Source organism: Hypanus sabinus, chromosome 6, assembly GCF_030144855.1.
Source record: "Hypanus sabinus isolate sHypSab1 chromosome 6, sHypSab1.hap1, whole genome shotgun sequence".
Taxonomy (NCBI): Eukaryota; Metazoa; Chordata; class Chondrichthyes; order Myliobatiformes; family Dasyatidae; genus Hypanus; species Hypanus sabinus.
This window is the reverse complement of record NC_082711.1, coordinates 41,258,593-41,276,772: the sequence shown is the minus strand read 5'-3', so window position 1 is coordinate 41,276,772 and position 18,180 is coordinate 41,258,593. Positions and strand designations below refer to the sequence as shown.

The 18,180-nt window shown below is 38.7% G+C and overlaps 1 protein-coding gene across 4 annotated transcripts in view; it reads left to right on the top strand.

Moving 5' to 3' along the window:
* Positions 1-567: 567 nt before the first annotated feature.
* The window catches only part of zeb1b (zinc finger E-box binding homeobox 1b), a 137,761-nt gene continuing 120,148 nt past the window's right edge, over positions 568-18,180 (top strand). For 2 of the 4 annotated variants that reach the window (XM_059971980.1, XM_059971978.1), the window contains exon 1: positions 653-780. In XM_059971980.1, the coding sequence (XP_059827963.1) occupies positions 699-780 (82 nt within the window). In that variant the 5' untranslated portion in view covers positions 653-698. Of the gene's footprint in view, positions 610-652; positions 781-2,175; positions 2,443-18,180 lie in introns of those variants that run through there. The other 2 variants (XM_059971981.1, XM_059971979.1) reach the window with 2 other exon arrangements.

Genomic DNA, 18,180 nt, shown 5'->3' with positions numbered 1-18,180 from the left:
TAACTTTAATAATCAAAATGTCATTTCATTCCTTTTGATGCAATTCAACTTCTAATTTATAGTTAAAATATAATTTTATATTTCTTTGTTTTTTATTTGTAAAAAGTTTCTATTTTGACACGCACGTACTCCACTTTGTTTCTTAAATAGCACAAAGGTCTCATACAAATTTTCAAACGTGAATGCACGATATTTATCATACTCAAACTAATCTGTTATTTATATAAAGGGACATATACATAAACACTCATATACTGTGCACGAATACATTGCCATCTATCTTTGCATATCTATTTTCCCTTTGGAACGATACACGTTGGTGACGCTGATGCCACACAATTGCTTTCAAACCACGGGCACTCACTTTTCTCAGTTTTGAATTTCCCGCGGCACATTCAAATTGAGCCGCAAATGCAAATGTAGCAGGAGCGAGTTGGGTGGGGGGGGGGTCGTATATGGGTAGTGCGAGTTGGTGGGTGGGGGGGGGGCGGTGAGAGAAGGAGCGATCTCCAGGGCAACCTCCCGTTCCCATAGGAAGCGCCGCGTGCTGGCAGAACCAGCCGGCCCGCGGAGTGAGCGCGCTGGCGAGCGAGGAGGGCCGGCGGAAAGGTAGGTGTGTCGCAAAAAAAATTTATAAAAGTGTCGCAAAGAAGGCTGGGGGTGGTTGCACGCGTCCTGGAATTTGACAGCGCTTATCAATGAAACGAGAGAGCGAGCGGATCATGGCGGATGGCCCCAGGTGTAAGCGCAGGAAGCAGGCAAACCCGAGGAGGAAAAACGGTGAGCTTTGCGGCCGATGGGGGACGGGGGGTGGCGACTTCAGGCGAACCCCTAGAGCCGGCCGGCCCTCTCCCGGACTGGGAGCGGACGGCGAGAGGGACAGGAGAACAGAGGAGAAACAAAAGAAAAACTTAACTCGGGAGAAACTCGGCTGTTGCCCGGAGGGGGGGGGGGGGCGGAGAGAGAAGGAGAGTGACCGATTTAATCGGGAACTCGTGAGAGAGAGAGGGGGAGAGATGAGGGAATCAGTTCCCTGCTTCGGGCTTTTCTTATTATTTGCTGAGCGGGGAGAGGAAAGTGCCGTTAAAGTTGTGAGGGCGAGCGATTGTGTCGAAGTGGGTTGGTTACCTGCTGGGGCTCGGCCCGGCCCGGCCCGGCGCCTAGCGGTTCACTGGCCCTGGACCGTTATACGACGCAGCAACCGCTCTCTCTCACTCCCTGTCTCTCAGCTCTTTATCTGCTCAGACAAGCCTCCTCCCTCCACCGAGCCCGGGGCGATCAATGTAAGGCAGCGCAGATATGTATATATATAAACTCTAGTACTTTCGCTGCCTCTTCACCCACAAAGTGTTTCTGGCCAGCTGAATAAGACGCATTATTATATACGTTTTCACAATTTTCCTCTTTGCCGAACTATATCGGAGGGGAAAAGAAACTTATTACCTGACGCAGTCGGAGTTAAAATTGTTTAAAGAGGAAGCAAGACTTTGTTTGCACAAGGCATTTTTTTCCCTCTCTCCGTAGATCCGGTGTAAACATAAACAGTTTTCGAAGTTTTTTAATAGTCTATCTCCCTGCGTTTTGTAAAAGAAAGATTTAGTTTAATATGTGCCTTTTCGTCGTGTACCTGTTTGGTGCCTAAATGGGTGGTAACGGTTTGAGAGCGTTACGGGGCCTCTGGCCGCTTTACTGACTCGGGGATCCTCGGCTAAACAGCTATATAAGGAGTACATTTACATTACAGCCTGAAAGGAGTTGCATTTTTTCTTCTTCGTTTGTTTATTTAAAGTTTATTGTGAGTATGTGTTTCTTAATGGTGACCGTATGGAATAGTGCCTTCTTCAGGGTATCGGTTATATTTCAGTTCGAGAGTTGCGATGATTTTTATGTGTATGTTTGGTTTAGAAAGGTTGAGATTTCTTTTTCCATCAGGAAATACGAAGCAACGGTGTGCTAAGCATTACCCCTCCCGCATTTTAATGACTATTGTATATTTTCCCTATGTAATTATCAATTTTAAAACCTTAAGTTTTAGAATAGTATTTTGATCCTCTATGATGTATACATTTGTTTTAAGAATTTAATCTATTTTGGATTAAAAAATATTTTCCCATAATGGTCGATGCTAAGTTGATGGGCTTTTCCTGCTGACGAAATTGTGACATGTGCGCCTGCCGCTGCGAGCCCGCTGGAGAAGGGAGGCAGACCGATGTAAACATGTTTACCTGAAAAATGGGACTGCGACGATGTTTAAAAATGCCAAGAAAAGCTGGAACCTGCAGATTTATTTATTGTTTTCATCTCTAAACGAAATAGAAATGTGATAGTGAAGCGGGATTTTAAAAAATAGAAAAAAAGTACTTCCGTTCAGCAGGAGAAACCGATTCCTGATTGTCGTGTCGAGCCGAGCTGACAGGCTGCAGCAAATGGCAACTTGTGCAGGTAGAAATGGTGTTAGTTTCAGCCCCCTCTGTCTGCTTCAATCTCCAGGGAGAGATTTATTTACCATGGTTGCAGTAAGGTTATTTTCCTTTGTGTTTTGCACGGGCATAATCTGTTAAAGGTACTTTGCATTTTTTTCAGTCCCAGCTTTTTTAGATTTAATTTTGGAACTGCACGTAGAATCATAGAAATGGGAATGCTTTGAGATAGTTTTTTTTGTATTTTTTAAAATATCGACATGCACGCCCTCGTATGCATTTCGTCTCGGTGTGTCGTTCGCTCTCTATATATGTGTTCCGGGGAGGGGTGTAGTGGTCGTTAATATCTGATTAGATTGACGCCTGGAAGCTCCTGCAGAGGAGCTAGTGGAGGAGGGGGAAGAATTAGCATGTTTGTGTTGGGTGGTGGTTATTGTGCAGGACGTGTGCACAGGTAACAAATGCGATGGGGAGATTGAAGATTTTTTTGAATACAGTATTTAGTATTATTACATGTTTGCTGCCGGTTCATGAGGAAAATAAAATATGCTAGCAGATTGCACATTGTGTTAAACGAGAGCTCCGTATCTCTAATCCTATTGGAGCAGTAATAAATCTTTAATTTTTTCCAAGTCTGTGTATGCTCTGTCTGCCCACTAGGGTAGCTTTTGTATATAAAAATGTCCAGGTTAAAGTGATTTAAAATGTCTTTTTCTTGCAGGTTGGAGACTTCAGATTTTGTTAATTGTTCATTTTATATACATTTATTTCTTTGATCTTCTGTTTAATTTTTAATGGAGGATTTATCCAAATATCGTTTATACTCCACAGCTTCACACCATTCATTTTCATTAAGCTGCATCTCTTATGTGTAGTTTCTTTCTTTTGAAATGGAAATTGAGAGTCTGGGCATGGATTTATCCATATAATCTTATATTGATGAAATATACAGTATATTGACTTGTAGAAGTAAACCTCTGCACTTCTCAACAGGTGCAGTGAAAATTGGCAAAATAAAGTTCTTGTTTCTAAATCCTGTGGGGGGGGGAGAAAAATATGGGTTCACACTGTAGTGAAGAAATGCGACAATGGCATAGGCACTTAACATTTGGGAATACAAGGACTGGACTATTCCATGTTGTTACAGATTGATCATTTGAAAGTGAATGTAAGACAGATGAGTCCTGGATGTGTATTTGAAAGTCTTCTTTTGCTCTGCCCAAGTTAACTTCAATTTAAATGTTGCAATTATAAATAAATTTTGTTTGTATTTTTGAGCTCGTAACCCTGAAGATTGAAATACAGCATTCGTTTCGAAAGCTCTGTGTCAGCATGATTTAGTTAGATGCAAATTGAAAATTTTCACAGCATATAAGTGTGGATTGTTTCCAATGATCTTGTTTCATTATGGTCTAAAGTGACTAGGTACTTATTAGTATTTGATAGAGGTGGAAAGATTTTCATAGATGGCTCAATATGTTGGCATACTTTATATTTGGTTACTGAGCTAGTTAACGATAGTACCATATTCATGTTATTAATCAGAAGGGATGGATTTAACTGTTGAAGTCCAAAGGAGTTATTTTGCAATGGCAAGAGTTCTGCATGTACATTTATAACTTCCAAAGCAAGTCATTCAGGATTTTCCCCCCAAACTCAGCAGGAAGCTAGCATCCAAATACTGTTATTTGAACTTTGACCTAGAGACTCTGAATGTCTTGGTATGATTTCACTTTCACTGTATCCTTTGTTGATCTAAATGCTTGTTAGATCAGATGTGTGCTTAGACCTTTTTCAGTAAATGTGCCTGGAGGAAGGAACAAAGCACTGGGTCATCCTGAGCATTATCCTTGTGTTTGTTTTCTGTTGTGCACGGTGGGGGAAGGGTCCTTGACTACTGTGTATTCACTGTGTAGTTTGGTGTTTGGCTTTCAGAGTACTCTTGTTCTTTCACCCTACACGTGTAAGATAACTGACCAACTGATCCAAATATTTATGTCCGCAGCTGCATTGTGTATAAAGTAGGGTAGGGGGAAATTAATTTGGAAAATACAGTATCCACATTTTGAAGATCAGACAAATAAGACTGGATGTCTTTACACATTATACTTGTACTTTTTAACCTGCACTTGAATTACAAATGTTTACAATATTTCTCACCCTACAGTTTTGTTTTCTTTGCATGCTATATATTAAAATTGTTGACTATCTTGTTAAGCATTATTTCACTGATTCTTTGTAATTGTTTTGGGAACTATGAAGTCCCTGAATTTTTAAGTTGGCACTTGTTTGTGGTATAATAGTCAGGCTTTATTTTGACTAAACCTTAAATTTGCTCTGGCAAGGTTTAAAAATTGGTTGGTGTGAATTTGTTGAGTTTCTTTTCCAGCCATTGTGATACATTTAGAAAAGCCCAAGGAGAAAGGCATAGTACCTTTAGAGATTGTTTGCTCCATCTCGTACAGTTACTGCATTAACAGAAAGGGCCTATTCACTGATTTCTATGTGGTGAGGCATTCTTTTTATAAGAAGTTTGTGGGAAAATTTTTCAAATTAATGCACAATGTTGAAAAATCAAAGTTTAATGTTGCAGTCATAGCTGCTGTATGAAGGAAAATGAAGAAAACAAGTGTTTTATATCTTGCAAATGTAATATGTTACAGTTGATAATTCTCAAGATGGAACAATTTTGAATTTGGGTAGAATTGCAACACTATGTGTATTTAGAAGATCTTGAGTTTCATGGCACTTCGATGGACTTGGAATTATGTCACTGTTTCTGAGGTCATCCTTGCAACATTTTCAAACTTTCAAATCAATACTAACTGCTTAGCTCTTGTTTAAGTCATGCAGTAATTTAAATTTGTGTCTTGAAATAACTGAATACCATGTATACTATGAAATGGGAAAGTGAGAATTGAGACTGAAAGTGACCTTTCAAATTAGGAGTTTGGTATGGAAAATTAATTAATACTTGAAATTTTGGAATGTAATTGTAACTGGGGGTTTTTTGTAGTTGCTATGTTCTTGCTTTATTCAGAATTGTTTGCATACTTGATTTGCCTTCCATGTTAACGAGAATTGAACGGAATGAACTTGAGCAAGTTGAACTGTATTCTGGACCATTAAATGTGTAGATATGTGTCTGTTTACATGCTGGTTGTTACTATCTGGTATGTATCAGAATCTGGGCAACAGATTTTAGCTGGGTCTGCATCCATCTAAAACCATTTGGGAGTCACTTATTGAAGCTTTTGGTTCACTGTCTGCTTCGTTCTGACTGGGGCTATGGAGTCCAAGGTTATGACTGTTCATTTCCGTTTTGGTGAGATGAAGAACTTTATCGCAGGGAATTCAATTTTGGCTCAGAATGTGCCAACAAAGATAACTGGAGTTCTTAATGATTAAAATGCATTTTGAAGTATTTCTGGATTCATTGGTCTGAGAAATGGTAATGTATAAAAATAGTGTTCTACCCTTGGATCTCTTGTCAACAGGTGCCTTTTCTACAGAAGGAAAAAAGGACAGTAGTGTTTAAGAATTTCATAGAATAGCATAGGAGAACTTATAAAACTGAAATGTTAGAATTGGGAAGAAAACACTCCAGTATTGGAGTCATGCCTTCCAAACTAATCAACATAACCCTGCAACATCATTCAGAATTTCCTCAGTGTAGCCACCTTCAGTTGCTTTGCCATTGACCTTCTTATCGCCAATATTGCAAAGAATACAACTGAGAGAGTTGGACTGGAACCTAGATCAGTAGAGTGCTGATTTCTATTTGCACAGTGCTTAGCTCCATTTTAAAATAGCCAAGCCAAGGCAATTTGCAAGCATATAACTGGATCTGAGCACTGTGTAGGTTTTATCTAGTAAGTAAATTATAACATTGACACTACATGAGTTCTGATATTTAACAATATAACTACTTTCCATTGGAAGTGCTGTAGTATTATATAAATTCCACCGCCCCCATAGAAGATGTAGTGGGGTTGCCATTGATTAGAACTGGGGGGGGGGGAAGAACAGTGTAAACCTGACCCCACACAGAGAAAATCAGAAGCTGATTATTTTGTGGTGAGTAGCTTGTGTCTTGATGCTCCAAAGCAATTAACCACCATACGGCTCAAATCATGATTTTGATGGAATTTTTTTTCTACTTGCTGTAAAGGGTGCATTTTCAAAAGCTTTCATTCAAGCATGGCACTTGATTGGAACCTTATTTGTCCGCTAACAGCACAGTCAACATGGAAGTAGGCCATTTTGCTCACCAGGTGTGCTTTACCTACAAGATGTACTGCCAGTGGCAACTTAACAAGGCTGTTTGTGTAGCACCTTCCAAACCCACTATGTCCATCACATGGAAGGAAACTGTAATTAGAATGGAACATGTTATGATGTGGCAATCTGACTTTGAAGTATCGTGCATATCCCTTCATGGTTGCTTTTTGAAAATCCTAGAATTCCTTGCCAAATGCTGTAGATGGCAATGTGCCATTAAGATCGGCACCTTGAAGGCGTACAGAGTTGGACAGCCAATGAGAATTGCATGCTGAATGAATTTTCCTTTCAGAATGATCACTTGAAAAGTCAGATGAGCACAAAAATATACAAAGAAATGAATTTGAAGCAGGACATTCTGCCCTTAAAGCTTGCTTTGCCATTTAATAATGTCTTAACCAATCTGATTGTAACTAACCCCATTATTTTCTACCTCTGGTAATTTATTACGTCTTTGTTTATAAAATCATTTTCAACCTATGACTTTGTAAAAAAATTATCAATGACTCTGCTTCCACTACGCTTTGAGAAAGAGGGTTTTCAAAGTTCTCAGAAAACATTTTGTCTTGTCTTTGATGCAACTTATTATTCTTAAAGAGATAAATGTTCTGTCAAGACCCCCACAATATTACTTTATTCAAATTATTGCGCACTCTTCCAAACTTAAGCAGATTCAAGACTAGCTTGTCCAACCATTCAAAATTAGGTGATCTGCACGTTATGGGTATTAGTCTAGTGAACCACCTCTGAACTGCTTCTAACATATTCATATCTATCATTACAGTTGCACACAGCACTCCAGAAGTCTTGATATGATGTGATAGCTAAGCAATGATATTTTTAACTGTGGATAGAAATTCTAGAAAAGGTACATTGAAAATATGGATGACTTCCATGTCCCAGGAGCCATCTTGTGGGGCAGGCCAATATCAATGATGAAATTCACCATCTGCCTTAAATGTACCAGCATGACCTTTAGTTGATCAAAGAACGAAATTCTACAGAAAGTGATTGACACAGCCCAGTCCATTATAGGCAAAACCCTACCCACCATTAAGCACATTTACATGAAATGTTGCTACAGAAAGGCAACATCCACCATCTAGGTTCAACTCCTACCATCCAGGCCATGTTCTCTTCTTACGACCAGCATCATCAGGCAGGAAGAACAGGAGCATTAGCTCCCATATCACCAGGTTCAGGTAGTCATTATCCAACATCAGGCTCCTGAACCAGTGTGGATAACTTCATTCACTACTGCTCCGACTGATTTCACAACTTGCATTCTCACTTTCAAAGACTCTATAGCTCTTGTTCTCTGTATTTTTTTAAATATTTGCACACGTTGTCCTCTTTTGCACATTGGCTGTTTGTTAGTCTTATGTATAGTTTTCATAAACAATATTGTATTTTTTATTTTCCTGTAAATGCCTGCAAGGAAATGAAAAAGGAAAGGAAAAAGTAAGTATATGGTAACATTAATAATTTTACTTTGACTTGAAAAGTGTTTTTAACTTTAGACAAACCACATGGTCTACTGGGTAAACATAAGAAATTCTGCAGATGCAGGAAATCCTGAGGTCCAAAATGTTGGCTACTTACTCCTTTCCTTTCCTGCTGAGGTCCTCCAGCATTTTGTGCATTCCTCTGGTCTACTGGGTAGCAGTGATTTCTACTCCCCAGGCATCTCAAAGCACTGGAAAATATTGCTAACATTGTCTGAGCAAGATTCTTCCGTTCATTGGAAGCAGAAGTGAGTCTGTGCTTGTTCCTTTCCCAGGGCAACTCCTCCAGTACTGAGGGCCCATTTATACTCAGTCAACTGGATTGGTCAGTCTACATAGTTTGGATGCTCACTACTACACAACTGAAACAGACACTCTTCTGAGTTCTGGTTTAGAAAGAGTTTACCAGGTGAGCAGAGGGCAAAAATAATGGATATGCCCAAAGCTGCCTTGGGGAAAAATGCAGCATCCCCACTGAGCCTGGGGTTTCACTGATTCTGGACCACTGTCAGTGATCTAGTCTAAGATGCCTCCATTGGTCTTATTAGCCATCTCAAAGCCTCTGCACACAGAATGGAAGTTTAGTTATCCTGAATCTCAAGATACTATTGCAGAGCATTTAACTGAAGCATAACTTCCCTACAAAGTATTCAATTTGCATAGCAATTAAACCAATTGTTGATAGCTTTTTTAATTACTTGCTGTACTTGCAAACTTTTTTTTGAATTTTGCCCTCGTACAGTCAAATTCCTATACAATTTTACATAACTGAACTCCACTATTCCTCACCATTTTATATACCCCACACATCCCTCATACAAACTCTTCTCCGTCCTGCCGTCTGGGAAAAGACACCGAAGCATTTGGGCTGTCACAAGCAGACTATGTAACAGTTTCTTCCCCCAAGCTATCAGACTCTTCAATACCCAGAGCCTGGACTGACACCTTACTGCCCTATTGTCTTGTTTATTATTTATTGTAATGCCTGCATTGTTTTGTGCACTTTATGCAGTCCTAGGTAGGTCTGTAGTTTAGTTTTTCTTCTGTGTTGTTTTTTACATAGTTCAGTCTAGTTTTTGTACTGTGTCATGGAACACCATGGTCCTGAAAACTGTCTTATTTTTACTACGTACTGTACCAGCAATTATGGTTGAAATGACAATAAAAGTGACTTGACTTGATAAAGTGGTTTCTTTATTTTTGCTGTTTCAGAGGACAATTTCACATTTTCCTCCTTTATGCTTTTACCAGATCTTTGGCCATGTACTAAACCCATCTGTATTCCTTTGTTTGAACATTTTTTAAAGCAAATGTTAACTGTTCTTCCATCCACTGATATGCTTCATTTGTTGAGTGTTTCCAGCATTTTTCTGTTTTTATTTCAGATTTCTAGTGTCTGAGGTTTTTCATTCTGAGTTTGTATCCTCTTGTGTCTTTCGTATGTCCTTGTCACAATATTCCAGCCTGTCTTTGTCATTTTTTTTTGTTTTAAACTTCCTCTGTTTTGTAAAGCAACTTGATTTCTGAAATAATTGTGAATTTTGACATTAGCAAGGGAGACATTGCTCACGCATATCAAACTATATTTGCCTGGCTCAAGAATGTCTTACTGACTTGGAATATGCAAGACAAAATAATTCAAATGAAAGGTTGGTCACTTCAGTTTGGTTTGATTATTTTTGAAGTTACTCATTAAAACTTAAAATCAAATTTGCTACATGTATGTGTACTTTTGCTACAGCAGTTCTGAGATTTTTATTCTTTCTTTCCTGGATTTTAGCAAACTTCTTGGTTTATTTATTTTCATATTGGTTATATGAAGAATCATCTAGCAAGAATTTAAAATAAAAATTAATTGGATGAAAGACTGCTTCCCTTTCCTCATTTATTGCTATTCTTTGGACTTCTCATCCGTCTAGTTTCGCTCAACACCACCCCCTCCTCAACCCACTTCCCCCCAATGCCCACAACTCACCTGTAACTAGATTCTTTCCCCTCTTCCTCCTCTCTTATTTGGTTCCACATATCTCCTTTCTAAGATTTCAGAATCTGTGTTTTGTCTCCACTTACTATCTTCCAACAGTACTTCTGTTCTCCATCTGTCCATCATCTCTCCTTACCCAATTTCATTTGTCATCTGATAGCACCTGCCTCACCTTTTATACTGACCATCTGCTACACATTTACCTCGCCCTGACTCGCATTCAGTCTTGATGCATGGGCTTGTCTCAAAATATCAAAGATTCCTCTGCCTCTACAGATGCTGTCTGGCCCACTACGACCTTGCATATTTTACTTGGTCTCCTATCTAAAAATGTGCTGCTTTATTATTTAGGGAGAAGCTGGATAATTCTGTTTGTAGGTTTCAAACCATGTGTCAAAAGGATTTGATTAGTCAATGATGCTTGGCTAAGTGGTGCCATAACAAAAACCTCAATGTTAACAAGACCAACGAGATGATAATCACCTTCAAGAGGAGGAAACCAGAGGTCCTTGAGGTGTTCCTCATCGGGGAATCGGAGATGGAAAGGATCAGCAATTTTAAATTCCTCAGTGTTATAATTTCAGAGGATGCATCCTCGATCCAGCATGAAAATGCCGTTACAAAAAAGCATGGCAACTTTCTTAGGAATCGACAAAGATTCAGCATATCATCTAAAACTGACAAACTATAAGAGATGTGTAGTAGAGAATATATTGATTGCTGGCATCACAACCTGGTATGGAAACGCCTGCATAAAGTAGTGGATACAGTCTGGTCCATCATAGATAAAGCTCTCCCCACCATCGAGCACATCTACATGGAGCGGTGTTGCAGGAAGCCAGCATCCGTCATCAAGAACCCCCACCATCCAGGTCATGCTCTCTTCCTGCTGCTGCCATCAGGATATGTTCAGGAACAATTATTACCCCTCAACCATCACATTTTTGAACCAGAGGGGATAATTTCACTCAACTTCACTTGCTCTATCACTGAACTATTCTTAGAGCCAGTAGACTCATTTTCAATGACAATTGTTTAATGTTCTTGATATTCATTGTTTATTTATTATTACTATTTATTTCCCCCTCTTTTTCTATGTGAACAGTTTTTTTGCATATTGGATGTTGTCTGCTTTTTGGGTGCAGTCTTTAATTGAATCTATTGTGTTTCTTGAATTTACTGCGATTGTCCACAAGAAACTGAATCTCAGCAATGTATATGGTGACATGTATGTACTTTGGTAATAAATTTACTTTGAACTTGGGGTTAATTTTAGATCATACCTGTAGTCAGCAAGAATTTGCCAACAATGTGCTGAAGGAAGTCGGCAGGTTGAGCAATATTTGTGACGGCAGTGGGGGAGGTGAGCAGGAGTTTTCAACATTCCTGGTGGAAACATTGCTCCAGAACTTAATGAATTTTTTTATCTCTAGGAATGAGTTTATGAAATATTTTTCAGGATTTAGAGTAGCAGAAATATGTTCTAAGCCCTCTTCATTCGGCAAAAATTAACATTAAAATATACTTTCCTATTTGCTGAAAGAATAAGATGAGCAATACTGTCTAATCTAGTTTACTGAAACTTTATCTGTATTATCAGTAAATGCTTTGATAACTGGGTAGAAATATTTTTTCAGACAGACCTTTAGCAATGTGCCTTTGATGTCGGGCTTTTTAAATATTGTTAATATTTTGAGATTTTGGAAGAACTGTTTATTCTAAACATTTCTGCAGACTAGTAATTTATATTGGACAACTTGAATATCATTGTCAAGCTAATGTAATAGCACCTTACGACATGAAAATGGTGCCAGAGACTCAAAGATGTATGTAGATAGATACTTTATTGATCCCAAAGGAAATTACAGCGTCACAGTAGCATTACAAGTGCACAGATACACAAATATATAAATATTAGGGAAAAAGTAAGTAAGAATTAAAAAAAAATTACCTCTAACAGGAAGGGCTCATCACTTCCCCGGCTATAGGTTGACTCATTATGGAGCTTAATGGCCAAGGGTAAGAATGCTAATTATTTCTCTACCTGCTGTTATTTCTCTGCTTCTGTGACTTTAGTGATGTAAAAGTGGATTTATATGATAATATTTTGTAGGATAGTTTGCTTGTAATACTGGCCCAAAGAAATTTGTTCACTTCAGAAGTTGACTGTTTTTCCCTTCATAGGGACTTTCTGTACCCTAAATTTCTTGGATAATTCAACAATTTGCTCCAGATGACAATTGCCATTGTTTAACTAAATTTTCATATTACAACCATTTTAGATAACTAGTACAGTTGTGTAAGGTCACATTGCAAACAAAATATTCATAAAGCACTTTTAAAAATAGATAGTTTTATTGCTGAGAAGACATACCATTTGGAAATCCAGTTTGTTTGGATAGGAGAATGCGAAATGAGATACCTTCCGATTTAATGTTGGCAAACTTTCAGATGAGACTTTTCAAGATATAGCATATGATTAGGAATGGCAGGAATGTTTCATTTATTTCGAGAGGATTTGATTGCAAATATAGTAAGGTTGTGATTTCTTGGATTAGTGTTTAGTTCTTCCGTTTTGAACAGCATGGATCATTTAACCTATTGAAAATATGCTGTTTACTTTGAGAAAAGGTCATAGTGGTGAAAGTGCAAGCAAGTGTGTGTGTGTGAGAGAGAGAAAATAAAGCTTTCTGATGTTAAGGGAGCCAGAGTGCCATGGATTGGCTGAGGCATAAGTGGTACTGAGGCTACACAATTTATATAAGGCAATGGTAGGCCACTTCTGATGTTCAAGTATGGATGTTGATGCATTGGCATCAGTTGAAAAGAGGTTTGCTAGTGTGGTAACAGGAATGAACACAAACACAAGATCCTGCAGATGCTGGAAATTCATAGTAACACATACAAAATGCTAGAGGAACTCAGCAGCTCAGGCAGCATCAATGGAAAGGAATAAACTGCTGATGTTTTGGGCTGAGACCCTTCATCAGGACTGGAATGGTCAAAAGTCCAATGGAGGAAGAAGTTGGGTAGGGCAAGGTTGTAATAGCTGGAATTTAGAAGAGTGTTTCTTTGAAACATTAAGTCTAGAGAGGGTGGTTGAGATGTTTTCTCCTGTGGGAGAATTTAGAATCACCGTTATGTAAAAGTAAGATATCATCCCTTTAAGACGGAGATAAGGCAAACTTTCTTCTCAGTTAAGAGTACTAGGAAGTTGTGCCTCAAAGGGTAGTAGAAAGGTGACATGTGAAGGATAAGCTGGCATAGGTTGATGGAAAGACAGGTTATACTGGATGCACGTGCAAACTTCTGGATTGAGTGGCTGTTATCCTCTCAAATGTTTGTCATGTGTATCCAATATAAAAGTTCCCTACTTTTATCCAGTTTTCTAAATTAACTAAAAGTTGTTCCTTTCCATGTGCTAAAGATTTGGTTACCACATTATATGACAATCTGGAAATTTTGAATAAGCCAAACAAAAGTAATAGTAGACTCTTAATACAGATCTTGCCATTTTAAAACTTAGCGTTTTTTAGGAAGGTGGTGTAAGATTTACATTGCATTTGTAACTTTTGAATTAAGCACATTAAACTGGAATAGATGAGCATGGTTATATACTATGACAAATAAATGTGGCATTTTCTGAAAGATTTATTGTACTCTTTTTCTGGATGATATCAGGGCATAATTAAATATCTGTAATGATGACTTTAGTTATTAAAACATGGATTTGTTTTTCCTCCCCAAGTGTACTGAATTATGCTCACTGTTCTTCAACAATGTATCTGAACTTCAGCCCTGGAGCACCCCCTATTGAACAATGTGACATTGTTACCACTTCCCACCTGAAATGTTCTTGTAACTTCTGAGGTGAGGAAAGCATATGCTATTCCAGTCCTCCAGCTAGTGATGGTCTGAATATATTTTAATAAGAACCTTTTGTAACAAAGGAGAAAGTGAAGAGCCGTTCATCTCAAAGTATTTAATCACTGATTACCAGTGTGTTTAGCTATTGGGTGTTCAGTGCTCTTGAGGATGAAAAATTAGCCCAGAAGTATAAATTCTAAATGCTGCTTTAGTTGTCTTGATTTATCAAATGATCTTGTAGTCTTCAGTTGAATTTGTAATCAATCAGATAACATTTGAGAGAGAATATTGCTGTAAGTGATGTGGTAGGACATTTGATATATTTTATGACAGAATCAGCACCTGTCCTTGAAAATAAAATGAGGGTCTGATTCAAACTTGATCAGTTATGTCATCCGTACGTGATTATTGTAGACTGCTGTAACTGTGAGGATTTTGGGAGGTGCAGAAATGTTGAAATCATTATTATTTTGCTGGTCTGCATGGTATGGAGCTGTAATAAACACGGGAGGAGTCTACCCTGCTTTTATTGTGAAACCATTAACTATTTGGCAGATTATTAACATGTTAATGGCCACCATGTTTCATCGCCCACTTCTCACAAAGATCCTCTTGAAAATATGAGTTGTTATGGTTTTCTTTATGACAAGCATAATTATCCTGATTTATTAATGGAATCGATCTTTCAGGCTTTCTTCATTACAGGAGCTTATCAAAATTCTTCATTCAATTTAGTGGAGTTCATGTGCTGTACATTTTGCTTTTGGAATAATGTGATTTATAAATGATAAAAGGTTGAATTCAGCAGACACAAAGTTCTCTCTGTAAATGAGGGGAGATTTTGTGAGGGGAAGAGGAAGTTACTTTGTATGTGAACATCTTGTTTATACAAGTAGGAGGGCACAGTGGACTTAGGAAATGAAAATACTGGCATTATGTACTCAGCATGTTTACACAAGATGCATCAAACCAAGCCGCCTTCATTCTGTCTAACAGTTAGAATTGAGTCTGTTGTTAGTCCAAAAGCAAAAATTTATTTCCTAATGTTGTAGAAATAATTTATTTCCTAATGTTATGATTTAGGTATCAGTTAGTTGATTCTGTTGTATAGTATATCATGTTGGTAGTTTTTTCATAAGATCTCTAATGTCCTGTGGCATTGCTCGTATGAATGTTAGTGAAGTATCCACAATAGTTTATCAATGATCTTTGTTAGTACTGATTTCCTCTTGCTATACTGAGAATCAGCTGAACAGGTACAGGTAATCAAAACTGCAGCTTGCCCCTGACCATGGTGCCTGCTGTAAGTATTATGCTGGATTAAGGACTGAAACTGTCAACCCTATGTCAGCAAGGTGGAGGTCACCATGGTTAAGATAACAGCCTTTTTAAAATCTGTATTTGAAATTCCATCTCAAAATATCCTAGCATATTAATATGTTTCATTTTGATCTTCATGTCTTCCATCCTTCTCCATGTTAAACATTGATGCAAAGTACTCATTTAGGACTTAATTCTCATTCTGTGCTTCCAAGCACACATTTCTACCTTTATCCTTGTTGTCCTCTTGCTTTTTATGTATGTATAAAATGCATTGCGATCCTGTTTAATTCGACTTGCCAAGTACATTTCATGCCCCCCCCCCCCCCGACTTTCCTACTTCCCTTCTTGGGTTTTTAAAAATTATTTTATCTTTCTAAATGTTACAAATGCTTCCTTTTTCTTATTGACTAAATTCACCACCTCTCTTGACATTCAAAGTTCCCTTACATTGCCATATTTGTCTTTTTTTTAAACTAAAACGTATGTGTCCTGCCTTCTGTGCAGATTTGTTTTTAAACCCCCTCCACATGTCAGATATGGGCTTCCCCAAAGTCAGTTGTTCCCAAATAATAATAATAATAATAAAAAATGTTTCTACACTTGATTTGCCAGAAAAAGCGGGATCTCCCAGTGACTACCCATTTTAATTCCACTTCCCATTCTGACATTCCAGTCCATGGCCTCCTCTATTGTTGGAGTGCCACTCATGTTGGAGGAGCAACACCTTGTATTCTGTCTGGGTAGCCTCCAATCTGATGGCATGACCATGGATTTCTCAAACTTAAGGTAATGCTTCCTGCTTCCCCTTCACCATTCCCAATTCCCATTTCCTTCTCTCAATTTACCTCCTTACCTGCTCATCACCTCCCTCTGATGCTCCTCCCCCTTTTCTTCTGTGGCTTTCTGTCCTCTCCTGTCAGATTTTCCCTTCTCCAGCCCTGTATCTCTTTCACCAATCAACTTCATAGCTCTTTACTTCATCCCTCCCTCCTCCCAGTTTAACCTATCACTTTGTGTTTCTTCTTCCCCTCCCCTCACCTTCTTACTCTGACTCCTCACCTGATGAAGGGTCTTAGCCCAAAATGTCCATTATACTCTTCCTTAGATGCTGCCTGGCCTGTTGAGTTCCTCCAGCATTTCGTGTGTGTTGCTTGGATTTCCAGCATCTGCAGATTTTCTGTTGTTTGTGTTTGAACTAGTTCTTGTCTCATACTCATAGTTTGCTGTGCTCCAGTTTAATACTCTATTGCAAGTTCTACACTTGTCCTTGTCTATAACTATCTTTAAACTTCTGATCACTGTTCTCCCAATTGTAAGGTCAGTCACCTGGCCAGGCGTGTTACCCAACATGAGGTCTAGTATGGACCCTTCTCTTGTTGAACTACCGACATTCTGATTTAGCAAACCCTCCAAGAAGTACCTCACAGATTCTTAACCACCTCGCATTAAGGATGTTCTGGTGTAGAGAAGTTGAAGTTACTTACTATAATTAGCCCTACAAGTGGAGGATGAGCCCTCCATATCTACATTATCTCACCTCTGAGTGCAGCTGCAATATTGTCCTTGTTTAATAACACAACAACCCCATTCCTTTATCCCTCTGTCTTCTCTAAAGCATCAAAATTCTGGAATATCAAACAAACATCCATTCCTGTTCCTTTCTCAACCAAGGATCTGTTTTGACAACAACATCAGAGTTCCATGTACTGATCCACGCTTAAGTTTATCACTCATACCCATGATACACCTGGTATTAATATATTGTGTCTAATAGTTTGTTCTGCCTGTTCTTAATGGTCATGATATCTACCTTCCTCTTAATCCTAGCATTTTCTGACTTGGTGTTGTGGTTCCCATTGCCCTGCCAAACTAGTTTAAACCTTCCTGAGTAGTACTGGCAAACCTCCCAGCTTGGATATTGGTTCTCCTCCAGTTAAGGTGCAACTCATCCCTTTTGTACATGTCATTCCAGCCGCAATAGAGGTTTCAGAAGCTGAAACCCTGCCAGCTGAACCAGTTCCTCAGCAACTCATTCATCTGTTCTGTCTTTCTATTCCTGCCACGACTAGCATGTAACATCAGGAGTAATTCAGAATAGCATCCTTGAGGTCCTGCTTCTTATACACTCTCCCAACTGCCTGTAGTCATTACAGAGAAACTCTTTTCCCCCCTTAGTGGTAAAGATTGGGGATTTACAGTGAAATGTTGACATAATCATCAAAAATCTAATTTCTTGTGTGCAAAAAACAAAACACTGGTGTATTTGTAATGTTCTTGGATTAAGGTGCACAGTTGAGGCACGTTAAAATTTATTGTCTGTTATTGTACTATTAAACCAAAGCACTAGTATTATTCAGCTAGTCAGATTGTAAACTTTGTAATGACAGTGTGGATCTGTGTGTCCTCACAACATCATTATCAGTCTTCCCTAGCCAAAAGATTTGCAATCTGCTGAGGGCTAGATCAGTGGCACTCAGGACAGGCAACTCAGGAAAATACAAGAGGTCCTGTTATGATTCCTGGAAAGCCATCTCATGTGAGGTGGTAATTCTAGATCAAATTTGAATCACAAAAGGATGCTTGATACATGTGGCTGGGCTTAAATGCTATCACCTCCTACAAAGCAACAATGTCTGCAGCAACAAGGTTTCACTCCCAGATAAGCTCAATGCCTTTTATTCTCATTTTGACTGACAAAATATGGAAACACCTTTGTGAACTCCCACAGCCTGCAATGACCCTGTGATTTCACTCTGAGGCCCAAGTGAGAGCAGCCTGCATGTGTATGAAAGCACGGAGA